This window comes from Rhincodon typus, chromosome 4, assembly GCF_021869965.1.
Source record: "Rhincodon typus isolate 14 chromosome 4, sRhiTyp1.1, whole genome shotgun sequence".
In the NCBI taxonomy this organism is placed as follows: Eukaryota; Metazoa; Chordata; class Chondrichthyes; order Orectolobiformes; family Rhincodontidae; genus Rhincodon; species Rhincodon typus.
This window is the reverse complement of record NC_063335.1, coordinates 120,661,877-120,689,746: the sequence shown is the minus strand read 5'-3', so window position 1 is coordinate 120,689,746 and position 27,870 is coordinate 120,661,877. Positions and strand designations below refer to the sequence as shown.

General features: G+C 39.4%; 1 protein-coding gene across 1 annotated transcript in view; it reads right to left on the bottom strand.

The window, feature by feature from the left end:
- Window positions 1-27,870, bottom strand: part of LOC109919304 (intermembrane lipid transfer protein VPS13B-like) — a 275,649-nt gene that overhangs the window by 111,687 nt on the left and 136,092 nt on the right. Inside the window, exons 9-11 of the mRNA XM_048596096.1 lie at window positions 19,510-19,790; window positions 5,225-5,320; window positions 3,246-3,368 (exon numbers count right to left, since the gene is read on the bottom strand). Of these exons, the coding sequence (XP_048452053.1) occupies window positions 3,246-3,368; window positions 5,225-5,320; window positions 19,510-19,790 (500 nt within the window). The remainder of the gene's footprint in view (window positions 1-3,245; window positions 3,369-5,224; window positions 5,321-19,509; window positions 19,791-27,870) is intronic.

Below are 27,870 nucleotides of genomic sequence, written 5' to 3'. Positions count from 1 at the left end.
CCCTTCTTCAGAATTTCTGAAGAAGGGTCTAGGCCCGAAACGTCAGCTTTCCTGCTCCTATGATGCTGCTTGGCCTGCTGTGTTCATCCAGCTCTGCACCTTGTTGTCTCAGATTCTCCAGCATCTGCAGTTCCTACTATCTCTCATGAAATTTATTGCCTGTTTTGTGAAGCAACTCCAGTTATACTCAGCTGAACTCAAGGACCAGAGAATGTAAAATTATGCAGGCCTTCCAGCATCTAGAATGCATCCTGCTGCACTCCCAACCCAAAGACCAATTGTACCATACTTGATCACACCATAAAATGAGGAAAAGGTTTGTGTTTTCTAGAAGATAAAGAGTTTTTATTTGACTTTCAGACTTCATCTTCCATTAATCTGTGCTTGAAGGACAACCAACAAAACAGTTCAACTGGAGAGAGAAACAAATTCAGTACAAAGGACAAGATGCTGAAAATTCAGCAATGATGCCTAGCTGACCATTCAAGCTGGTCATCAATTGTGCCAGCCGGAAGTCACCTCTTTTGACTGATTTCACCAAGTTAGGACTAATTCCAAAAGGGCTCATTCAGGTTATTTAAGTTACTTCCTACAAGACAAAGGAGTAAAGTTTTAGCAATATTTTGTTCGTGTTTTATTAAAAAAAACTGAATAAATGTGTCAAGCATGTGTTTTTACTGCAATTAAAGCAACTGATTAACCAAAATTGTTGTGGTGTGAAGAACAGGGTGAGAGCAGGGAGAGCGTATGTCAGTAATGAAATGGTCCACCTACCCTCGGTATTAATGTTATTATGTCATTAGATAAACTGAATTGTCTAAATACTATCATAAATTAATTGAAAACTTTAAAAAGACAATAGTCTGTTCATGATTCTATGAATAAAAGAAAATGGTATGTTATTTAATATTCAGCTATACCTAGTTAAATTTAAAGCCAAATCTTCAATTTCCTGAAGGAGACATATAACTAAATAGCAAGCATAGTGCCCAAGATACCTTCCAGAAAAGAGCCTCAGTATTTTGCCCAGATCTGCACTGAATTATTTGTGTATATAAAGTAGCCGAAAAGTTAGAAAATTCAGATGAAAGATACTGCAGGAAGAAAAACTATAATTTCTTTCTTGCAGAGAAGTTACAAACTTGATTCTCCATAACACAACGCCATGTGGTTCAATTTAATAAAAGGCTTATAAATTTATAAATCAGGTCAAAGATTCGTTTAATTTCCCATGTTTTTCATTTAATAGCTTCTGACTGCCTCAAAAGCTAGAAAATAAAAGTACTGAACTCCACTGAAAATTCTCCCAAACCTTTCAAATCAGATAAGAATCTTGTTTAATGAAAATAAAATCTCCATTAGCACACTTCTAATAGCACATCAAAATAATATAAAAATTCTGCAAGTCCTAAAATGCACACCCACAAAATCCTCCCATCCCATCAAATGATATCAGACCTTGTTCTTTGCCAAAAATCACTCAATTCCACGATTATTATGGAAAGCAAGAATAGCTCTGGCTTCTTTTCTGTACTGCCAAACGTCCCGTTTTAAATCCTTTTTGCCTTTTCTTGCCTGTCTTGACCTATAGTAAGCGCCAGAAGCTTACGGACTCCTTTATCACTAACATCTAAACCAATATTTCAATGCTTTGTTCGCAAATTACTTCATCATCTAGTCCATCCAGCTAAACTCTTCCTGAGCTAGCTCTCAACCACTCTAGCTTCCAACACACCCCCCATCTCCTCTCATTCATTCTGTGAATTCATTCTGTCTTTGAGAGCCACATCCTGCTGCCATGACCTTGTTCCAACAAAATTGCTAACCACCTTCCTTCCTTGCAATTTCTGCCAGTTAAGAGGCACAAAAATCACAACTACTACCAACAAAGGTGGAGCTGGAAAAGCACACAAGTCAGACAGCTTCCGAGGAGCAGGAAAGTCAAAGTTTCAGGCTGAAATCCTTCATCAGGGCTGGGTAGGGGAAGGGGAGCCCAGAAATAAATACAGGGAGGGGAGGCTTGGTGGGATGGAGATAGGTGGATGCAGGTAGAGGGTTATTGTGGTTGGTCAGTGAGAAGGGTGGAATGGATAGGTGATGGACAGGTTGGGGGGTGGAAAAAGACTTGAAGCTGGTGAAGTCTCCCAAGGCAAAATACCAGGTGCTGTTCCTCCAGTTTACGTTTGGCCTTGCTCTGACAGTGCAGGAGGCCAAGGATGGATATGTCACCAGGGGAGTGGGAGGGGGAGTTAAAGTGGACATTAACAGGAAGGGCAGGTTGGTTGGTGCGTGCAGAGCGCAGGTACTCCATGAACTGGTCCCTGATATAGAGGAGACCACATCAGGAGCAACGGATACAGAAGTGCAGATGAATCTCTGCCAGATTTGGAAGGATTGTTCACGACGTTGGATGGAGGTGAGAGAGGAGGTGTAGGGCTGTCTCTCTCCTAAACCATTCCTCATAACTACTGCCCCCAGCCCCACTATAAATCACATACCTTCACCAATGATGCCATCATACTCTCTGCCATAGTCTGACGTTGAGTCTGAATCCAGAATAATGGATTACGATCTGATACTGAGCAAAATTTCTGATATCGTTCTCTCATCACAAAGGCTACTTATTTCCAACCTAACTCAAACCTCAGCCTAATGACAACTGAAAATATAGCTCAAGCCTTCATTGCCTCTATTTTCATATGCTCCTATTTTCTACAAACTAAGCTGATGCAGAACATCAGCACTTCATTCAGAGATAGCAAGAACTGCAGATGCTGGAGTCAGAGACAACACAGTATGGAGCTGGGGGAACGCAACAGGCCAGGCAGCAGAGGAGCAGGAAAGTTGTCGTTTTGGGTCAGGACCCTTCTTCAGAAAAAGATCCTTCTGAAGAAGGGTCCTGACCCAAAATGTCAACTTTCCTGCTCCTCTGATGCTGCCTGGCCTCCTGTGTTCGTCCAGTTCCATACTGTGATGTATCAGCACTTCATTGCCTGTCGTCTGCTTATCTAGTGATACGTCTTTAAACCTACAATTCTCCAAGAACCATTATTCCTCCAAGCAGCCTGGTCAACCGCCCTGCTCCCTCACCCTTTCAATCTTCAGCATTCTTGACTGTAAGTTCTGGAATTCACTGTCAAAACTTTTCCACCTCTCACCTCTTTAAAATTTGAGATTTTTTCTATTACATAATGAGATGTTGTGTAAATGCAATTGTTGTTTTAATAAAATACTCAATTACTTACAGTTTCACTTCTGTTTGAAGGCTCTTCAAAGTCTTTCACACCCATTATTCCCTTAAGGCAGAAAGCCTTACAGCCCACAAAACCCATTTGGCAGTCAAAGAAAAGTTCTCCCATCATCAGCACCTTAAAAACAAACAGTAGGTATTATTATAGCTAATTTGCATACAAATGTGAAAATGCTTAGCATCCTCCTATAAAAGACCATCAGCAACAGTGTAAATCTTTAAAATAATTGTTTGTTTTAAATTTGAAGAGTGGAAGAAAAATGCAAATGTAGAGGTCAACAGAAATCACAACGGCTTGCTGTAATGTGTAAACAAATGCAAGTCGGTATTTCACATTATAACTTAGGAATTGCCCTGAAAGTAATTATTTCTCAATGCAGTAACAAATTCATGGACATTTCACAAATAATTTGGGTGGCATGGTAGCACAGTGGTTAGCAGTGCTGCCTCACAGAGTCAAGAACCCTGGTTGAATTCCAGCTTTCAGTGACCGTGTGTGTGAAGTATGCACATTCTCCCCATACCTGCAAGAGTTTCTGCCAGGTGCTTCAGTTTCCTCCTACAGTGCAGGTTAGGTAGATTGGCCATGCTAAATTACCCTGTCGTGTCCAGGGATGTGCAGGCTAGGAGGATTAATCATGGTAAATGCAGGATTGTGGGGGTGAGGGTGGATACTCTTTGGAGGATAGGTGCAGGCTCAATGAACCTGATAGAATCTCAAAGTGTATATAGAGGCTATGATTCTCTCCCTCATAATTTCCACTGTTCTCCCTTTAACGGAAGATCAGAAAATAAAAGTTAACTAATTGCAAAAAAAACCTGCTTATAAATTATATCCGTGACAGATTTTTAGTATCAGATTCCAGGTTACCAAACAGTGAGGGATGTTGTGAACTGACAGAACAAATTGCTTATCATTTTTGAAAATAGTTTCTTGAAAATTTGTCCTATAATGTGAACAGCTGGTAGTTCATCAAATCAATGCCAAAGTAGTAAATTTATGGCCAAGTCTATTCTCAAACTACCATGATGGTGTAAACAAATCTGCAGCTTTCTTACACTCTGGCAGCAAGCAAAAGGTGAGGGATAGTCCCAATTTGTGCAGATAAACTGGAAAGCTATGATTTTGTAAAAGTGTTTCAAAGAGGAGCTAAAAAATTCACATCCAGACACAGGTAAAGTCTGTTTTTTCCCCAGATTTTTCTGAAGTGTTTTTGCTGAAGGATTTTGCAGAATGCTGATTAAGAAAGCAGGCTGAAATACAACTTTATTTAAGTGGTGCTAATTTTCAACCATGTGATTCTGTTTTATTAGTTACTCCTTTTCTAATGTTGAACAGCACAATTACTAAACTGTACGCTGTATAATCCAGAACAAGCACAACACTCAACAAGGTTCAATTTATACACTGTAACTCATTGCAAAGAGAACTGATTATATTTTTCACAATACAAACACATAATTATACAGAGAATGGCTGTAGTTTCATTTGCAAACTCTGCTCTATTTAGGAATTTGATCTCCTGCACAACTTTGAGCTATGTGAATTTAGATCTTGTTTTAAAGGCAGATTTCTACCATAATATCTCAATGTGTAATGGAAATCAGCTGTTAGATACAGTAATAATGTAAAGTCTTGGCCATTTCTCACACATAATACTGCCGATTGAGATCAGCATGCGTACCTTTACCAGAAACAATAGATTTTACTTGGCACATGTTTGTTTTCATGAAGAGATCCCTACATATTTGTCAGTTCATAAAATGGAAGTGCTTCTACAAACTGTCAAGATAATGGTTTCAATTCAAGGTAAATAGCATTCTCATATATGCAACAGAAAACTCTAACCAAAGTGAACACATTTTAGGATGTTTATCCAATATGCTTATTAACAACAATGAATTAATAGATCACTGAGAAGAGGTCTTCACATGAAATTTTATTATCATTCTGGACAATGAATTGAGAAGTACCTCAACAGTCGTCCCTTCTTGCTCCCAGCAAAGCACTTCTTTGGATTTCACTTTCTGAGGGCTGTAATAGCTGCTCTCCGTTTGCATTTCTGTCAACTGTAACAACATGACAATACCTCCATTCAAATATGTTACATTTTATCAATAAGTAGTCATAACCTGTCATCCCAATACACAAAATTGCTGCAGACAAATTAATCTTTTTTTGTTTCAACTAAATACAGCTATTACACAGGAAACAGGTGGAGTAAAACAGCTGCAACATATTATCCACATCAGGATATAAGGCTCACTGTTGACTATGGCTTAATCACAATGAGATAATGACATGTATTTTGAACATAAGGTTAATGTTAAACTTCTCATGTTAACAATTTCTTTGCATCTGCTAGTCAAATACCTTCATCATTGTCAAACCTATATCTATATTTTTACTGAATAATTATGCAACTGATGTGAAAATTAGGAAAAATCACGCGCACCAGTGATTCATATACAAAATCTTCTTAAAAATGACTTCAGAGGATATTAATATTTAAAATATTTCAACAATCATATCTCAGAACCAATGGCATCCAGCAACAAAATACCATCATAATCAATCAGTAAGAAATTTTCGAAGCTGTCAGATTGAATTCAGATTCCAAACCATTACCAACGGTTAACTTACCCTTGGCAATTATCTCAATTACACTGTCATGATTGTAAGCAATATTCATTCCTACAGTATGGAAATACCCACAGCTCTCATTACAAATCCATTTGAACTACTCCTGTTGTGTAACTCATGTTACACATGTTGGCTTTTCATAGCTATGTTAATATGCCTAAGGTAAAGAGTTGTGCATAACCTGTACCCTTTATTACCTAACCAGCTTCATCTGTCAGCAATTACTCCAGAGGAAAAGCAATTAATTGATTAAAGGAATTCAAAATCTAGAAGAACAATTTCTAGCATTATTCAATCAACAATAGGATTAATTTAGCATCATGTTATACTGGAATGGTCTCGGCTACATACAATAACACTGCAGGAACGTGACTCTATCTCTGACCCAAGTTAAGTGTAAATGAATTGTGAACATTTTTACTCAGCGAATAGAACAATTTTAAATAATATTTCTAGAAATTGGCGTGATTATACAAGACTCGGTAATCATACATAGTGAATATTATATAATTACAGCTGGAATCCTTTAACATGTTAAATGAAAACAGAACAAAATGCCAAGATAAATTTAAAAATGTATTTGAGAAGTCCTGAAATTTGTTCTCAATAAAATATTATATTTCAATTTAGCTAAATTAAGTTAAAAACTTAATCCATTCCAAATAGTTGCAGTTTATATTAATGCATTATTTTTAAGCAGCTACCCCTGAAGCTACTGTTTTAGGTTTCTTTACTCACATGGCATTTTTGTAAATTAAATAATTAACACTGTAATTCTATGCTACTTTCATCTGGAAAGACCAGGTTAAAAACTCCTACCACTTTAACCTCATATTGAAACACTTGTTAGAAGCCGACATTGTTGAAAAAAGTACACTTTTTAGATACAAACAAGCTGAGCAGTTTATACTAAGTCCAGGAACTAAAAGAATCAAAGTTAAAAATAAGTTTAAAAAAAAGACGAAGGAAAATTATTTCATTAAAAAAAAAGCTGAACCCAACAGATATATAGACTGAACGATCAATGGATTAATTTAGCAATGCACCTAATCACCTTCTTTAACCCAATTATTTTACCCTATTTTTAAAATTAGCCTGTTCAGAGATGTTATTACACACCTCTGGAGAGGTGAGACTTGAATTTGGGCCTCGCGGTAACAGGGACACTACTACTGCGCCACAAGAATTAATTTAATCCCACAAATATGAAATAAAAATACTGTCTTCAAACAGTATTTGACAAAAAAATTTTACAATGAATTCATTTTCATTTGTTGTACTTTATTTAGTTTAACTCCTGATTTAGATTTACACTCTTTACCAGAAGACTTCGACCAATGGTTCTATTAATCTTCAATGTTCACTCCCAAAAATCTACATCCGTGGGCGGTAGGAGACAGAGGATGATGACTGAGGCCTCCAGTCTGGACAATATTGCAAGGATCAATGCTAGGTCCACTCTTCTTCATCATTTACATAAATGATTCAGATGAAAATAAAGGAGGTATAGTTAGTAAGTTTGTGGATGACACCAAAATTGGTGGTATAGAGAACCTTCGGTTATCTAAGAGTACAATGGAATCTTGATCAACTGAGCCAGTGGGCTGAGGAACGGCAGATGGAGTTAAATTTAGATAAATGCGAGGTGTTTCATTTTGGTTAGGCAAACCACAGCAGGACTTACACAGTCCTGTAGGGCCCTGGGTAGTGTTGTCAAACAGAGAGACCTAGGGGTGCAGGTACACAGCTCCTTCAAAGTGGCGTCAGAGGAAGACAGGGTGGTGAAGAATGCGTTTAATACACTTGTCTTCATCGGTTACAGCACTGAGTACAGGAGTTGGGATGACATGTTACAACTTGACAAGGCATTGGTAAGGCCACATTTCGAGTACAGCATACAATTCTGGTCACCCTGATATAGGAAAGATTTTATTAAACTGAAAAGGGTGCAAAAATGATTTACAAGCATATTATCAACACTGGAAGGTTTGTGTTGTAAGAAGAAGCTGGATAGTCTGTGACTTTTTTCCCTGGAACGTAGGAATCTGAGGCGTGACCTTTTAGAGGTTTATAAAATCATGAGGGACATAGGTAAGGTTAATAGCCTTACCTTTTCCCCAGGGTAGGGGAGTGCAAAACTAAAGGGCTTAGATTTGAGGTGCGAGAGGAAAGATTAAAAGGGACCTTAGGGTCAACTTTTTCACACAGAGGGTGATGCGTATGTGGAACAAGGTGCCAGAGGAAGAGGTAGAGGCAGATACAATTACAACATTTAAAACACATTTGGTCAGGTACATGGATAACAAATGTTTAGTGGGGCCAAACACAGGCAAATAGGACTAGTTCGGTTTAGGAAACCTGGTTGGTAAGGACGATTGGGCCGAAGTGCCTGTTTCCGAGCTGTATGACCCTACGCCTATGCACTTCGTGTTTGTGAACTCTCCAAATATATCATTTCTCAAAGGCAACATCAGTATCGCCACTCTTTAAAGTTTCAGAGATGCTGCTTGCATTTTCGTTTGTTGAAATATTAAATATTTATGCCATAGCACTACAGATGATCTTCCTTCTTGAGCCAAAATAAAAGATTTCTTGGTTATCCAACTCAAGGGTTATTATTTCTGATGTTTTCAAATGTTATTATTGAAATTAGTCCACAGAGGCCAGTATTCCATCACCACATCACCCTTTATTTACACATGAACAATCCTTGACTTTAGTACTGCCTCTTCTGAATCAGCTATCAAAGTGGCAGTATCTCTGACACTCGCCTTTTTATCTGTCAGCCAGGGCTACCTGATTGGGGCTATTAATCTAGTCCAATTAGGGAACTCATATTCTACGAGTTCCAGCTGGTTGACCTCAGTACAATCACTACCTCCCTCCTGTTCTGAGTCCAAGGACGTAGGCTGGTCCTTTTTCTTGGAGAATCTCCTGGGGTATTTTAGCATTGGGTCAAGTTCCTCCACCTGCTGTTTGATATGGGCAGTGTATAATGCACTGGAGCTTGCCTCTTGCGCCAGGAGCGCCTTGGTAGAATTTCATCCTCTCTTCCAGCAGCAAGAAAAATTCAAAGGCATCGAGACAGCTACATCCATCACATCTATCTCTAATTCCAAGAACGCATCAACATTTCAGAGAGGGTGAACTCACGGGTTCCAGCAGATTTTCAAACTATTCCGAGAAGCAGGGCATGTTTTGCTCCTGCACCGTTTGCAAATTCGCAGCCTTCATATGGTCTACGTGCTTGTTCAGGATCGTCACACCTACTTAAACTTTTGATGTCACTGGTCCTGACCTCACATCGACCATACCTCTTACTCATGCAGGGCCATTTCATAGTTTCTTACACCATATTTTTCCCTCTGTATCAAACTGTCTCTCTCATTTGGTGAAGTTTTGTATCCATCATTGACCTTCCTCATGCCATTTCACAACACTCTGCCAAGTAAGAGAAACAGTTTGATATAGGAGACAAAGTTTGGTGTAAGAATCATGGAAATTGCCCCACATGGGAGGGAGGTATGGTTGCCCAGTCAGGACCAGTGATGTATAAAGTTCAGGTAGGGGCAATGTTCCTAAATAAACACATGGACCACATGAAAGCCGCAAAATGGCTCCTAATAAAAGAAAAGGCTGCAGCTCCACAAGCTGTCAGGAGACTTGCTTGTTGCTTTTCCTGTGCCACAATGTTGTTTGCCATAAAAGAAAAACACATTCTTTCCGCATACTGAGCCTCAACGACAATGGCAAGGGCAAATGACTTAAGTTTCACAAACAAAGATATGACGTAAGAAATGCTTACCCCAACTCAAAAATGACTGTTGTGAGCTAGTTTCTTCAGGAAAATGCTTTAATTTCGTCATCACTAAGTAACTCCATATGGGCTGGCATCCAGTCACCAAGTCACCCTTTACTTACACATGAACAGTCCTTGACCCTAGTTCTGCCTCATTCTAAGTCAGCTATCAGAGTCTCAGTATCTCTGACACTTACCTTCTTATCTGCTGGCTAGGGCTCCTTGATTGGACCAGATTAACAATCCCAATCAGGGAACTCATTCTATGAGATAGTAGGAACTGAAGGAGGGCCTAGGCCCGAAACATCAGCCCTCCTGCTCCTGTGATGCTGCTTGGCCTGCTGTGTTCATCCAGCTCTACACTTTGTTATCTCACTCATTCTATGAGGTCCAGTTGACTGATCTCATTACAATCACTACAATTATTTTGTTGCTGTTTCCATGAAAACAATATTCAGTGGAGCAGGTAGGTGACTATAAGGTGACAATTATACTATATTATTTGCAAAACACACAGGAGTTTCTTCTTTCCATGTTTTTGCCCCATAATATTCACATACCTGTAATCAACTTCAATACCATACGCTGAATCTAATTCTATATTCCTTCCCAAAAGGACATCTGCCATCTTTACTCGTCTGGTTGACTCCATCCTCACTGCAAGATGGATGACTTTACTGTTCTGAAGAAGGGTAACTGGACTCAAAATATTGACTCTGCTTTCTCTCCACAGGTGCTACCAGACCTGTTGAGTTTCTCCAGCAGTTTCTGTTTTTGGTTGACTCTTAGCTACACTGTGAGATGGTCTGGCTGGTGATTCGGCTCAAGGGCAATTAGGAATGAGCAATAAATTCCAGCCTTGCCAGCGATGCTCACATCTGATGAATACTTTTTTTTAAAAAATGCAGCATCACGTGAACAAAAAGGTAGAGTCAATTTTCCAAAACTAACCTACATTTTGCTGTTATTTAGACTTGCTTGTGTATGTTTAGGTTTCAAACATATTCTGCTGACCAACCTATTGTAAGGGTAAGGTGATAAATGCATGGTGAAGACCACAGGGCACCTAGTACTCTGGTGAACAATAACAGTAATAATAGTCTTTGTCTTCTTCACTGCCTAAATTTAAGGATTGAGTAATAAACAAAGAAAAAACTGAGGAGCAGGATGAAGTCAGTGAATTCAGTGCAAAATTCATGACATTTCATAGAGAGGAATACAGAAATGGAAACAGAATTTGATTTAGGGAAAAAACATAAAAAGGAAAAAACAAGTTCCAATTTGACTGTTTATTTTCCAAGAATTCATAACTGGAAGGAATATGGCTCCACACTCGTAACTGTTCTCTTCTGCACAAGATAGTTGATTGGCTGTTATTCATAATCATCAAGGACAGGTTGAGATGGTCACATTACCTTTCCTTTTTCTTCACCTCTTCGTCATTGGCAACAAGACAAAATTTAGAGGGAGTACTTAAACATTTTTGGTGTTGTGATTTTCAGTAACAAACACAGATCAAACTTGCAGTTAAGTTTAAATCAGAAGAAAGGACAACATCTGAGTACGCAACATCCTGAAATGGAAAACACAATAAAACACTCACTCCCACACGTAGCTGCGCACATCTTCACACATGAAGTTGGATTCTAGAATCAAAACACAATGGTCATGTGCAGAAATATAAAAACTGAATTTAAATTTCAATCTTTGAGAATGCACGCATGGTATGGAGTATTCTCTCATGATTCTTTCCATAAATGGAAGTTGGAAGCTTATGGGCTATCAGACAAGAGGGCTGGATAGAGTAGATATAGACAAGCTGCTCCCACTCATGAAAGGATCCAGAGGTCACAACTGTAAGCATTTGCAAAAGAAGCAAATGAGAGGGAAGATAAAACGTTTTCACACAAGTAATTAGCGCATGGGATGCACTGCCTGGAAATATGGTGGAGTCAGGTTTGATTGAGGCATTCTTTTTGGATGACTATTTGGATAAAAATAATTTGCAAGGGGAGAGGTTAAAACAGGAGTTGCAGTACGTAATAATGCTCATTTGAAGTTCCGATTAGGTGGGTTATTGGGGGATGAGTCTGCATGGGATGCTCTGAGGTTTGGTGTGGATTTGTTGGGCCGAAGGGCCTGTTTCCACACTGTAGGGATTCTATGATTCTATGATGAAAGGTGGAAGGTGGCCATTCATACCTACTTCTTATCGTGGCCCCCTGAGGAAAGTCCACTGATACTACTCCCAGGGTTATCAATTTGAGGATTGCTCAAAATCTTCAATTTGCTTGCCTTACAAAATTGGGTTAATAAAATATAGCAACCAGGTTTCTGGAATTAGCAAACTACTGTTTGTTCCAAGTGAATGAGTTCTAACCACAGGCAAACAAAAGATAATTTATCAACTTACAACTTTTTGACTTAAACTCCCATATACACATGCAGGCAGGCACAAACAAAATCAACATTGAAGTTATGGTGAGAGATAGTAGGAACTGCAGATGCTGGAGAATCTGAGACAACAAGGTGTAGAGCTGGATGAACACAGCAGGAGGCCAAGCAGCATCAGAGGAGCAGGAAGGCTGACATTTCGGGCCTAGACCCTTCTTCTGAAAATTGTCTGAAGAAGGGTCTAGGCCCGAAACGTCAGCTTTCCTTGTTATCTTAGAAGTTATGGTTATATTTGCAGCATGACATCCCTATTTCTGTTTTTGAATCCTCTTGCTATGAGGGCCAACAAACCATATGCCTTCTTCACCGCCTGCTTACTTTCAGCGACTTGAGTACGAGGACAACCAGGTCTCTTGCAAAAATAACATAAACACGAGGAACCACCCTTTTTATACTGTGAATTGTCAGCACTTTCAACGTACTGCATGAGAGAATGGTGAAGGCAGATTCCATCATGGCTTTCAAATGAGAATTGGATAAGCCTCAGAAGACAAAAAAAAAGCAAAAAAACTGTGGAGAAAGGGATTAGGAACTTGAGGACTAGCCAAATTGAAGTAAACTAATACTGTGCTGTAACCATTCGCTTACTCTATACAGCTTTTAAATAGAAATTAACTGTTATGCGAGAATGACAAAACTGAAAGATTTTGGGGCAAGAGGCAGGTAGTGGGGTATGAGTAAAATGGGCTGCTTCTGTAAAGTAAGATTCTATGTTTAATGGTTAAATTCTTTCACCATTTGACCACAAGATTTAGAATTTTGGCCATTTATTCATCCTAGCCCTTCACGTTGAGATGACAACAAAAATATATATATTTCTGAAAATTCCAAAAGTTGCAACAAATATAATGCCATTCTGGTTATGGAAGTAACACCAATTTTTTTCACTTTGGTGGATGCAGTGGAATTTACCAGATTTAAATGTATGCAGCACCCCCATCTCAACAACACTTCGCTTGAAAACTAAACCTCCCAGTACTTTGTCCACCAGATAATTCAACTTCCCAAACATCAATCTGCTCTCCATTCATTTCACTATTTAATACAACTAAATCTCAGTTATCTAAGTCCATCTTCTAACAAAAAATGTCTAATTTAAACAAACTAACTGAACATTTTGTAATGTTTCCCCTAGTTCTGTAACATTTCCATTTTAAGCTGCTGAAGGTATCCTCAAGATTTCTGAAATTTTCTCAGCCTTTTTTCATTCTCCATAATTTTCGTTACATAGAATTCACAGAATCCCTACAGTGTGGAAACAGGCCCTTTGACCCAACAAGTCCACACCGACCCTCAGAGCATCCCACTCAGACCCATCCCCCTATAACCCACCTAAGCTAAACATCCCTGAACACTATGGGTAATTTAGCATGGCCAATCCACCTAACCGCACATCTCTGGACTGCAGGAGGAAATCAGAGCAGCTGGAGGAAACCCACGCAGACACGGGGAGAATGTGCAAACTCCACACAAACAGTCACCCGATGGTGGAATCGAACCCGGGTTCCTGGCACTGTGAGGCAGCAGTGCCAACCACTGAGTCACCATGCCACCCTATAAATCAAGTAGCAGCAGTAAACCTTAAGCCTACTCTTCCATTTAATATCATCACCATCCTTAATCACAACTCCACTTTTCCACCAAATCCCCGTATTCGATTCCCATAGGATGAAAAATTCCATTGACGTCAGCCATGCACATACTCAGCAGCTGAGTTGCCATAGCCCTCCAGTACAGAGAATTCCAAAGATACACAAACTTCAGTGAAGAAATTTTTCCTCATCTCAATCCTAAATAGCCATCGCTCAACCCCACAACAATGTTCCTCGTTATAGGTTCTCCAGTAAGGAGAAACTGCCTCTTGGCTTGTAGCCTGTCAAGCCCTTTCAAAGTTTTATGTGTTTCATTGAGATCACCTTTCGTTCTTCAAAACTTCAACTTCAAAAGAGGGCATGAGCCCATTTTATTCAATCTCCACTCACAGAAAAGCTCTTTGCTGATTTCCTTGCCAGTCTGAAATTTCTTCCACTTTGCCTGAATTACATTGCACTCAAGTTCTCCACACGTGCTTACAGGCCTTTCAAAAGTAAACTTATCTCAAGTCTCTATTTATTGTTTCCATGGTTTGTGCAACATGTTCTTAGCCATTTGGCCATTGTTTTCTAGGTAGTTTATTGAACATCAGACAAAATAATCAAAAACTGCTGCACCGGAAATGCTGGATTAGAAGACCTTTTTGTTGCAATTTCACGTCTTTTTAACCAAGATTTTTCTTTTTACCAAGTCCGCCTTTCTACATTAAACCTAGCAATTTTCATTGAAAAAATACTTGGTTAAGCATTATTAGGAAATTATTTCTGAATGGTTTGCTATACGGCAGTCTTTTCCAATTTTCTTTAATGCTGTATAATTCTATGGTCTATCCATCAAAGTTTGCAACTAATCAATCACGGAGGCAACCAAGTACAGGTACCAGAATAATGAAAAATAATGGAATGAATAAATACCAGCCCAAAGTTTTATGCCCCCACAAAATTTCTAGACTTTTCAATAATTATTTTTGGTCTTCACAGGAAGGATTTGGGAATGGGTCATATCTAATTGTTGAATTTTCAAAACAAAATATGTTTTTCAAAATGAAAGGCTGAATCCACTTAGATAGGGGTTTATTTGGTAAAGAATCAGGAATTGATGATGCGCATTAAAGCCAGATGTACCCACTGTATAGAATGTTGTAGCTCACAGCTATTTCAAACTGAGATAATGAGGATCAATTGTCTGATCCCAGGTGCATTAAACCAGAATAGCCCTTATTTATTTCAAACTGAGCAGGAAAGCTTTTCCTTAAGATCAGAGCCAAAAGTGCGGTAGATAGATAGCCAGTTTCAATGTACATGCAGACTGACAAATCACTGAGTGCTAAGGACTGCTCTCAATTGAGCAGGGAACAAAGCGAAAAAGATACATGGCCAGCCTGCCAGTCTACTAGGTATAGGAAAAAAGCCTGTCACAAGTGAGACAAAAATTCAACTGAATTCAAGCTTATGCCTACTCAGAACCTGAACAATGCCCAGGAAACTTGATGAAAGCTCATTAATACATTATATATTTATTGTGACTCTTATTCCCAAGCAGGATTCTATACTTGGGTCAATACGAGTGAAACTTTATTACACCTCTTGTTCCAACTGCTTATATTCAACTGCTTTTAGTAAAATAATCTACTATACCTTTCATAAGACTGTAAAAATGCTTGAGGGATCATGATTAAGGTTTAGAAATTTAATGGCACTGTTTCTAGTTTTCTGATGCAAAACAGGCAAATAAGCTTCTAAAATAGCAAGCAGACATCTCCCAAAGTAGCAAGCAGGCAACTCTACAGTGGCAAAATGTTATGAAGATAATGGGCATTTCTGCCAATCAGAACTCCTTTTCTAGAAGGCTTGCGATACCTTGTCCCACTTAACAGGCCAGTGGTGAGCTTTGTCCCTGTGACTATGGGTTGAACTCCTGTCCACCAAAGAACTACCAGCCAATCTAAGGCTAACAGCTGTCCATGCTCCTCAATACCCAGGAGGAGCAATGGCTGCTATGACACTATATCACAGAGGCCTAGGGTCAGCACTGGATCCCAGGACAACACATGAATGGATCAGAGACAGGGGTACAGAGGATAACCAAGAAAGGGTGGAACAATGGGGGACTTCTGCAACTCTTTATGCTCCAAATCCAGGTCCTTCAACTGGGCGTGCACTGCCTGACAAAAAGGACACATGCTTCCTACTAACTTTTCAATTCACTCCACATGATAACAAGAAATGGATGAAGGCATTGGATACTTTAAAGGCTAAGGTCTCTTCTGGCACAGTGCTAGCGTCTCTATGTCTGGGCACGGTGGTTCAATGGCTAGTACTACTGCCTCACAGAGCTAGGGACCCACCCTGGCAATCCACCCTATTTTTGCATCTCTCCCTGCATCTGCGTGGGTTTCCTCTGGGTGCTACAGTTTTCTCCCACAGTCCAAAGATGTGCAAATTAGGTGGATTGACCATGCTAAATTGCCCATAGTGTCCAAGTGACGTATAAATTCGGTGGATTAGCCATGGGAAATACAGAGATAGGGTAGGAGAGCGTGGACTCGATGGGCTGAATGACCTGCTTCCACACTGTAGAGATTATATGATCCACTAGAATTCAAAATTAATTCAAAAACATTCTGGATCAGAAAGTCTGGGTTTCAGTCCCTACTGCCCCCGTGATGCACCATAATATGCCTAAATAGGTTGATTTCATATATTTACTGCAAAGGCTATGGGCCCCAACAAGAGGGAAGGAAAGTGAAATGTGTGTGGCTGTCTTTGACATCAAGACCATATTTGACAAATATGCCATCAAGAAGCCCTTGCAAAACCTCAGCCAGTGAAAACCAGTCTGAAAACTATCTTCTGTTTTGGAGTAATACAGAGCACAAAGGAAGATGGCTGCAGTTTTTAGAGGTCAATCATCTCATACACAGGACATTTTTACATGAGTTCCTCAGGATAGTGTCATAGGCTCAATCATTTGGATGTGTAGAAAGACCTGGACAGTTTAGGCTGACAGTTGCCAAGTAGCATTCCCACCATACAAGGACCAGGCAATGACCATCACCAAAAGAGAAGCTAAAATGTTAGCCCTTCCATGGCATAATCATCAACCCCTGCTATCAACATCACAGGGGGTCTAATATTGACCAGAAACTGAATTGTACTAACCATGTAAGTACTGTGATGAAAAGAGTAGATTAGAGTCTAGGATTACTGAATCAAGTAATTTACCTTCTGTCTCCCTGGTGTTAGTCCACCATCTACAAAACACAAGCCAGGTGTATGATAGAATACCTTCCACTTAGCTGGATGAGTGCAGCTCCAACTACACACAAAAAGCATGACATCATCTAGATCAAATCAACCTGTTTGACTGGCACCCCATCTATCACCTCGAACTTGCACTCTGTTCATCACCAATACACAGTGTGTACCATCTATAAGATGTGCTACAGTAACTCACCAAGGCTCCCCCAAAAATATCTTCCAAATGCACAATCCCTACCTCCAAGCACAAAGGCAGTAGTTGCATGAGAAAGCCACCATCTGCAAGTTCTCTTCCAAGCTGCACACCATTCCAACTTGGAACAAAATCAATGTTCATTCAGTGGCACAAGGAAAATCCTGGAACTCGCTTCTTAATAGCACTGTAGGTATCCACAATACCTCAAGGGCTGCAGCAGTTCAAGAATGTAACTCTATATTTTCTTCTCCAGGGCAATTAAAGATGGGTAACAACGCTGGCCTAGTCAGTGATGCCCAAATCATATGAGTAAAACTAAAATATCCAATGTGGTATTGAACTCCACGTGGCAACTGGGCCTAATTCACTGGAGGTTAGAAGAATGAGAAGGGATCTCTGTGCAGTGCATAAAATTGTGACAGGGCAGGTCCAACTGGATGCAGGGATGGCGTTTCCACGGTGGGTGCTTCCAGTACAAGGGAACATGGTTTCATGATATGCAGTTGACCACATCAGATTGGGATAAGGAAAAACTCATCATTCACAGGGCGACACACCTGTGAAATTCTCTAGCACAGAAGTTTGTGGAGTGACTGAACATATTTAAGAAACACACACATTTCTCAAGGCCTATAGCTTTCGATGGCTATAAGAAAAAGTAGCAGCATGGCATTGAAATAAAGGATCAACCATGATCATGATAAATGACCGAGATGAATCAATGGGCTGAATGACCTACTTTTGCTACTATTTTCTAAATGTCACTTTTCTTGGTTTGTGCATGGGATGTGAATGTCACTGGTTAAGCCAGTATTTATTGTCCATACCTCATAACTAACACTCAGTTTGAGGGCAATGTCATTTCAGAGAACAGTTAAAAGTGTATTATTTTAATTCACTCGTGTGATGGGTGTCACTCGCTGGGCCAGTATTCATTGCCCATGCCTAACCATTCTTTGAACCGCTGTAAGCAGATTCATAATAGAAAAATTGCCACAATGCTAGGTTCTGGAGTCACATCTAGGCCAGAACAAGTCGGGACAGCGGAATTTCTTCCCTAAACAGCATCAGTGAATCAGATGAATTTTTTGCTGTTGGGTCACTATTAATGCCTGATTTTTTTTCTCAGATTCAAATCTCATCATCTGTCACAATGGAGTTCAAACTTAAATCATCAGAACTTTATATTGGGATCAGGGTTGCTAGTCCAGTAACATTACCACTATACTATTGCCCAGTAATGCCCATAGTTTTAGACTGCCAAATAAACAGATTTTTTTTATTTCTAACCTATTAAGCCAAGTCAATATTTTAAAATCAGTATTAGGTCACACTCAAGGTTTTTTTGCTTTAAAGAGAAGTGCCCCAGCCTGTTCACTTTTACCTTATAGTTGCAATCTTTGAATTCTGGCATCATCCTCATGAATCAATTTTTACCTATATAAGTATTTCTATATCCTTTTGTCTTAAAAGCACGAAGAGCACAATAAAAAAAAACTTGTTACAAGCAGGATTAGTCTGTAAGAAGGAGCTGCAGAAATGTGGGTCAGAAACATTAAAATATTCAAATTACTTAAGCTACTATTAACAAACTCATCACAGGTACACATATCTGTGCACATATACCTAGGAACGTACAAAATGCCAATAAATTAAGCACCTAAGATTCAGCATTGCGAGTAGAATATATCATGAAAAATAATACTTTTATTTATCACTACCATATGTAGAACATGAAATATTTACTGCTATGTGACACATTAATCCCAAACAAATAGTTCACCTGAGGCCTAACATTAATCATTCCAAAATCTGAGTAAAGCAAATATCTACCCAGGATAAAAAATCTGCCAAAAAATAGTAGGTATGATTATGTTAGACTGTAATTAGAGTCTTACCTTTCCCAAAACAAAAGTGGTCAGTTTTTGGGTCAAAATTGAACAGGGATCCTACTGGAACAGATAATTCTAAATTTCTCCAAAAAATTCTCTTGTTGTTTTCACTATGTACTATCAAGAAAGAGGAATGGTAGCAGAGTGCTAATGTTACTGGGCAAGTAAGCAAGAGAGGGTCAAACCAATGCTCCTGAGAGATGAGTTCACATCCCACCATGGCAGCTGGTGGATTTAAATTCAATTAATTAATAAACCTGGGGGAAAAAAGCAGTCTCATTAAAATGACCTTATGAGGAGTGGCTCACTAAGGGTCTTGAGTGGAGGAAATCTGTCACTCTAACCTATATATGTGAAACTATCTTACAGTAAATGAGCAAAGTAGATGTCAGCCTTGGTGTGTTGCTTTTTTTAAACAAACCTTAAAAGTGATAGTAGCTTTGGTGCAGTAAAATCCCACAGAAACGATTGGATCCTTAGGAGGTGATGATCTCGGACAATTTATTTTGATGCCATTTTCATCAACTTCATAGCTTTCACCAGCCTCTTCAGAATAACTGACCAGTGCAGGAACCAAAGACCATGCCCAAGATACCCAACCTTGATCATCATCACCATCCCGCTGCTGCAACTGCTGTTGGGCATCCACGTTCTGGTACTGGGTTGCATGTTGACCTTGAGGTCCTGTTTCAGATTCAGTGCCTGTGGACACAAACACTCAACTTTAATGCCATATTGAAACAGGTGAAAGCAATTAACCAGTGCCTCCCCATCAGAAGAGAAACGTCACAACCAGTGGCTTTTACCAGCTAAAAAAAATTCAGATCAATACTGGGCATGAAAATGATGATTTACAGCCAACATTACGAACATATTTGCCAACAGTAGCTAAAGATTATTTTTTAATCCACTCTTTTCATGCCATAATGTCTACGTGCAATCACAAGGCATGTCATAATTATCACAACGTAATTATCGCAACAAAATTATCACAGCACATTTCCACTTTGGGTAAAAATAATGAAGAAAATGCCAATTATATATTCCAAAAGGTTGAAAATTGTCTTTTCCCTCTTGCAACATTATTGACCCACCATCCATCAGGAGTAGACTAAACTTCAACTATAGCTCTTACACAAATTATTTGTGATGTTGAATATTAAAATAGTTGTCCATGTGGTAACTTTTCTGACACCTCCTGTTTAAAACCCAAAAGAGCTGAAGGATTATCAACCAACATGATTGAATAAACTTCGAATATAGTTCCTGCACAAGTTATTTTGTTGTTGAATATTAAAAAAACATACTGTTTATTGAACTGAAAATATGTAGCAGACAGTCACATGGCTGCTTGCGATGTACTAGTCATTGAAAGGTTAGCATGCAGGTACAACAAGTGGTTAGGAAGGCAAAGAGAGAACTGTGGCTTATTTCAAAGAAAATTGAATTTTCAAGTTGAGAAATTTTACTGCAGCATTACAGGGCCTTGGTGAGACCGAAAGACTTTCTCTGATTCAATGGCAAATTGGAAAAAGGCAGATCTAGTGAGCACTGTTAAATTTTTCACATTGTTTCATTAACTCTATCAAGAGTTACTCATTAACTCTATCAAGAAAATTAACAGATCAGCAGTTACTATACACCTGAAAACAACATCCCAAAATTAATTATCTCATGCAGTAAAATTAAATAAATCCATTTACGGGGTTTTGCTACTTTCAAATGTATCAGGAGAAACTAGAACTAGAGTTCATCAATTAAGCAGTGAAAACAATAACTAAATTGACATAATGTATTTATGTGAGTTAACTGAAGAATAATACTAACAGAAACAGGCCTCTTTGTGCCTACTTTGCCAGTTAACAGGATCTTTGGACTCAGAAGCAGGAGTAGGCCATTAGCCCTTCAGCCTGTTTTACCATTAAGTCAGATCACATCTGACCTGGTTCTGGTCTCAGCTCGATTTTCCTGTCTGACTTCCATAGCCCTCGACTCTGCCTTGAATAGATTCAATGACCCAGTCTCCACTCCATTCTGGGGAAGAGATTTCTACAGACTAACATTCCTCAGAGAGGGAATAAAATTCTCATCTCATCCTAAAAGGGAGATTACTTCTTCTTAAAATGATTTTCCTAGCTCCAGTCTCCCCGATGAAAGCAAACATAGTCCTGGCATCCACCCTATCAAATTCCCTCAGAATCCTGTATGTTTCAATAAGATGGCCTCATATCCTTCTAAACTCCATTGGTTAAAAATCCAAACTGATCAACATTTCCTCCTAAGGTAAGCTCTTCTACTTAAGAATTAGTTGACTGATCTTTCTCCGAACTGCTCTGACTGCAACTATACCTATTTCCAAATTAGAGAACACAATTACACATAGTACTCCAGATGTGGTCTCATCAAAGTCTTGTAAAACTGCAGTAAAATTCCCAACCTGTACATTCCATTTCCTTTGTAATAAGCCCCAGCATTCTATGTGTCTTCCTAATCATTTTCCATACCTGCATACTAACTTTCAGCAATTCAGGTCCCAGGATACCCAGACCCCTTTGTTCACCGAGTTCTGCAGTCTTTCTCTATTTAAATAGGATACTGCTTTTCTGCTCTTCCTGCTAAAAATGGACAAGACTAAATTTTCTCACATTATAATCAATGTGTCAATCTTTTCCCCATTCACTTAAACTGCCTGGATTGCTTTGCACACACTTTATACCCCTTCATAACAACTTATTTTCTGGCCTATCACTGACAAAATTAGATACCATATATTCGGTCCCTTCATCCAAGTCACTGATATATAAATAGCAAATAGCTGAGGACCCAGCCAAATTACAGCTTTTCAACCCAAAATGACCTATTTATTCTGACTCTGCTGCCAGTTAGCCAACCAGTTCTTCATCCCTGTTAAAATGCCACGCTACTTTCCCACGTGCTCTTAATCTTGTGTTGTAACATTTGATATAACTAGATCAAATGTCTCTTGGAAATTCAAATACACCATATTTAAAGGTTATCCTCTAGTCATCCTGCTGGTATTACATTTTTTGAGAAAGTAACATCCATTAAACATGATTTTGCTTTCACAATGCCATGTTCACTCAGCCTGATGAAGTTATGACTTTTATTAGTAACCTTCCACAACCTTCTTAATAACGAATTCGAGAAATTTTCATATGGCAGGCATCAGGCTAACTGGCTTATAGTTTCCTTCTTTCTGCCTTTTTTCTTCCTGGACTAAAGGTGTTACATTTTCCAAATTCAACTCCATCTTCCCACACTATCCCCATATCCCTCAATTCCCTGAGTACACAAAAATCCATCAAGTTTTATCCGCAAGATGCTGAAAACCCGAGCATCCACTTGACTCGACGGTAGATTGTTTCAAAGACATGGTCATTTAGCTACAGCCTTCACTGTCATCCAAACAAGCTGAAAGAACCATGAACGGAGCAAAAACAGAAGTTGCTGGAAATGCTCAGCAGGTCTGGCAGCATCTGTGAAGAAAAAAATCAGAGTTAACTTTTCGGGTCCGGTGACCCTTCCTCAGAACTATGAAAGGGTTGGACAATCACTAAGGCTGAGGCTCCTGGAGTCCTGCAGTCTGGGTCTACTTGCCTATCTGAGTTGCACCAACTGTCCTCTGTTCTTGACCACTAACAAAGTCAGAAGATACTATCCTGAGAGGTTTGGCCACATTTTAGTATGAAATATCCAGCTAACTTTTCCTTTCCCTTATGTGTCACAGTGTCTACAGAAAGGATGTTTCCTTAAGTTGGGCAATCTGGGACGAGAAGTCATAGTAGTAGGATAAGGGATAGCAGTTTAAAATGGAGATGAGGGCACTTGTTGGAGGGAGATTTTGGTGGAGGGGGTGGGGGTGGAGTCTTGGGCCCTAGTGCAGCCTGGGGCCATGTCGTGGAGTCAATCTCTCCGGAGGCTGTGTTGGTGGGGAAATCCGGCTGGAGATCCATTTGTGCTGCTGGGCATGGGACTCAAGACTCCTCTTTGAAATCCTTCTGCAACAGGTTTCTGTCCCGACTGGGGAGGCTGGAGTTCAAATCCCACCTGTTCTAGAAGTGGGTTGGAACATGCCTGAACATTATTCATTAAAATTATCCAAAATACAGACAAGGAGAAATTACTTTTCTCAAAAGGTTGTGAATCTGTGGAACTGACAATCCCAGAGTGTGGTGAATGCCAGAACAATAGATAATTTTTTAGACGAGATAGATTTTTAATAAGTTATAGGTTCAGACAGGAAAGTGAAGTCGAGGCAGAGAGGAGATCAGCCGTGATTGTATAGAGGTGAGCAGGTTCGAGGGGCTGAATGACCTACTCCAGCTCCTAGTTCTTATGTTCCTACTTCAATCGTTCAGAATAGATTTGACCTCAACAATATTGCAGATACTTCCTAAATATCTCCTCTCTGTGAGTTCCAGAGGCACGGCCTAGGCCAGGCCGGTGTGGAGGCAGTAAAGTCCAAGCGAGTGGAGTGGAGGCCAGTCCAGGGGCAGAGGCGGAAGGCAAGCCAGGCCTGCAGGACAGATAGCCAGCATCTCCTGTACACTTGGCCCTGTAGTCTGAAAGCTGCAACAGACTTGGTTAAAAGACTAATGTGCGAGTACTTTTTAAAAGGATTCTTTATCGTTTATTCTTATGCTGAACTTTTATTTATGATTCGCTCAATTCTGTAATACATACTAAGTATCCTTTACCTGAATGAGGCAACATTTCAAACTTTTCACTGCACTTGTTCGAATGCACATGACAATAAAGTCTAATTCAATTCAAAATCAATTCCTACAGAGTGAAAGAGTTCAGAAAAAGCAAGAAAGCACCTCCTTCCCTCTTTCACCACTCTTCCCCACAACCAACTCCCAGCACTCTGTTCAAAGGTCACACTCAGTGGCTCATGAATCTCTTCCTCTCTTTATGACACTTCCAAAAATGTGTTTGCACCTTAGGCCAAGCTTTCACTTTATAAATTCACTGTCAGATTTGTTTTGACCTTCTGTGAAGTGACTTGGGGCATTTCCCTAAATTGAAGGTGCTGCCTTTAACTTCCAACTGTCCACGTTATCTGTCCCACTGATTACACAATATCCAGTCAGAAAGAAGAGCCCCACATCACTAGACTGATTCTTTATATGCAGGGTTTTCCCATGAGGAAAACTTGAGGCTGGGCCAGTATTCTCAAGCTTAGACGATAGGCGATCACATTGAATGGTGCAGAATTTTCTCAGGGTTGCTGAAGAAAGATCATTCTCTTCATTGGGACAGTCTCACAATCAGCAGCAGACCATTTAGGATTAGATGCAAAGGAATGTCTTCACTCACCAGATGGCGAATCTTTGAGTTCTGTCTTTGAGGGCTGTGACTGCTCAATCGTCAAATGTATTCAAGACTGATATCAGAGCATTTTTAGATATTCAAAATGTCAAGGGATGTGTGGGCATCGTGAGAAAATGGCTCTGAGGTGGGCCGTGCTCAAGGAGCTACACAGCTACATTGCTATTTTTGCATAACAGTAGCACCGAGAGGAGAAACCCCTTGAGCACAGCCATCACCTGCAGAGAGACCAAGTTATCTTGACTGGTACCTGCACAGATGAAGCACAGGCCTCCTGCCAGGCACTGTGAAAAATCTGTGTTCATATGCACCAGTTAGCACTGAATCCTATCCCATTGGTACTGAATTCCAATTCTCAATGACTTCACACCATAATCCCCTTAATCTCACAGTCAACTCACAATGAGCTTTGTTGAATGAATCCCCATTCCCAATTAATTTCAACTGGCACTCCTGTTGATGTTGAATTCGCAAATGGTTCCTGATTGTCCGATTGGGAATGGATTCACCTGCAGCCCACCTCGCCTCTAGAACCAATTCACAAAACGCTGGTGCCCATTTGCACTTCCTGGCCTATCCCATACAGGGCTTGTCCCCTGATGGCTGTTACAGGAAGTGGTACCATCCAATTATGCATTAGGTTTTAAGTTTGTATCGTGTAGAAAAGACAGGACTATTATTTGCACATGGTTTGGATTATACCTAAGCTGGGAAGGGTTTAATGAAAGGATGAAACTCTTTCACACATAGGGTGGTGGGTATACGGAACGAGGTGCCAGAGGAAGTGGTAGAGGTGGGTACAATCACAACATTTAAAAGACATTTGGACAGGTACTTAGAGAGAAAGGTTTAGAGGGATTATGGGCCAGACACAGGTAATGGGACTAGGTCTGTTTAGGAAACAGATGGACAAGTTGGGCCGAAGAGTCCGTTTTCTTGCTGTATAATTCTATGACAGAAAACATTTTGAATCATTAAATATTTCCTTGCTTTACTTTTAAACAATCCCTTATTCTGATACTGTGATCCGACGTTGTAAATTCCCTAGCGAGGGAAAATAATTTCTCAGCATCCAATCTGTCAATCCCCTGGAGAAATTAATAATTTTCACTTCAATCTCTTCCAATTCTGCTAAACTCCAGGGAATATAGGTCTAGTCCATTCAATCTCTCTTCGTAGGACAATCCCCTCATTCCAAGATCATCTATTGAACAGGTTGTGCACACCCTGTTCCTGCACAAACTGTACACTAGTGGATTCTGCAAACTACTGCACAGGCTCAAAGCTCAACTGCAAGAGATTGGTCCATCTACTTCTGATATAAAAATCAGAAACGAAAATAGAAATTGCTGGAAAAGCTCAGCAGGTCTGGTAGCACCTATGGAGAGAAATCAGAGTTAACGTTACAGGTCGTGACCCTTCCACAGAATGTTAACTCTGAATTTCTCTACACAGATGCTGCCAGACCTGCTGAACTTTTCCACTAATTTAAATGTTTGTTTCTGATTTAAAGCATCTGCTGTTCTTTTGGTTTTTGTTTGTGATATAAAAATATCCAGTTGATGTCAGGCCTTTGAGATAATTGCTGACTTCAAACTTAATGAAGTTACTAAAAGACACAAAAGTCAATTCAGTGGATAAATTTAATTAGCTCATTATGAACATACAGCATTTGGAATTTTTTCTTGGTTTGAAGCCTTTTTTATTAGAAAATCGAAATTTCAGTTACTGAGAAAAAATCACAACCAATTCTTTTTAAAATTCCCCGAGTGATTTTAGCCATTCATCAACAATTGGCAGAAAATTACTTACATACAGATTATGCCATCTTAAAACCTAACATGTAAAATTTGAAAAAAAATTACCCAGAATCATTGAATCATACAGTATAGAGGTGAAGTCTATACCGCCAATGCTAATTTACACAAGTTATGCTGTCCAACACTTGGCCCGTAGCCTTGAATGTTAAGACACTTCAAGTGTTCACCTAGTATTTTTTTTACAGATTGTGAGATTACTCGCCTCTACTACCCTCCCAGATCACTAGCAGCTTCTGGGTGAAAAAAATTCTTTTCTTCAATTCCCCTCAAAATATCCTTCCTAGCATGTTAAAAGTTATGCCACTTTGTTACTGCCCCTTCAACTGAGGGGAAGTAAGTATTCTGTCCTGCCACCTGCTTTGAACGCAGTTAAAACTCAGCAAACTGACTGGTTGAAGAGATACGATCCCAACTTCCACAGTACCGGGCACTGCATTGTTTTGGATTACCAACAACCAGAGGCTGATACACTAAAGATTGCAATGGGTTTGTGGATAGGTGCAAGCACACTAAACAGCAGTAAATGCTGTTTATTCACCACTAACTACAAAATCAGAGCCAATGATTCCGAACAAGAAACATCCAACATACTGCAAAACCTTGAATAATTTACTGTTTAGCATTTATAAGAAACAGTATTCATGAGGAAACAGAGATTTCTTGAACTCCTCGGCAACTCTCCAGAGCAACATCTACAGAACAATTAGAGTTAAAATTTCAAGTGAATGATTTTTCATTAGAACTCAGTATTTTAAGTACGTTCTCTTTCCACCATCCTCAATATTTTGTTTTTGCATGAGAAGTTAAGAGGAGTCCATCTATGTCAACAAAAATGACTGTGAACTCTCAAGTTATCCAGTATAATTCCAAGTTTTTTTTTAAATATTGGCAGTATTGGATTTCATTTTTATGGCACACGTGTCCTAACTCGAGAAACAAATCTGAAGTCAACATTTCGAATTTTCCCTAGCTCACCTACAATTCTCCTGTGTCCACTTAGATTGCCAATTGCCAAGATATATTTGAGCAACTGCCCAAAAAACTGTGTCAAATCATTCCTCCAGCAGAGACCACATGTAATTGCCAGAAAAGCAACAATGGAAACCATATTTTCTAAAATAGGTCTAACTACTGTTCTGAACCATGTGAGATTCCATCCAAGGATTTTGGTCCCAGGACAATAGAAAATTGAGAGAATAATGGTAGATTCCTGGATTTCCAATTAGCCAGTATTTGGCAGTTATGCACACAATATCCACAGACCAAGTTGACACCCATTAAGTGAAGATCCCCCAGGACATGGCAAACTAAAGCAGGCCTTATTGTTACAGTTTAGTGTCATGCATAAGGTTTAATTATTGTCCAAATTACAAACAAGTCTCAAAATGTACATAAAAACATGCCTTGCATAGTTTCATAATGTGAATGATTAGTTTTCTTTTGACAAGCAACTGGTTTTAACACAAATTCTAACACAAAGGAACACACACCAAGAATGTATGAACATAAAACCAGAATTCTATACAACTTCGTCTTCATTTAGATTCAGTTACTTACTCAGACATAAAAATCCGACTTTACTCATACATGTAACACAAGTATATGGTTTC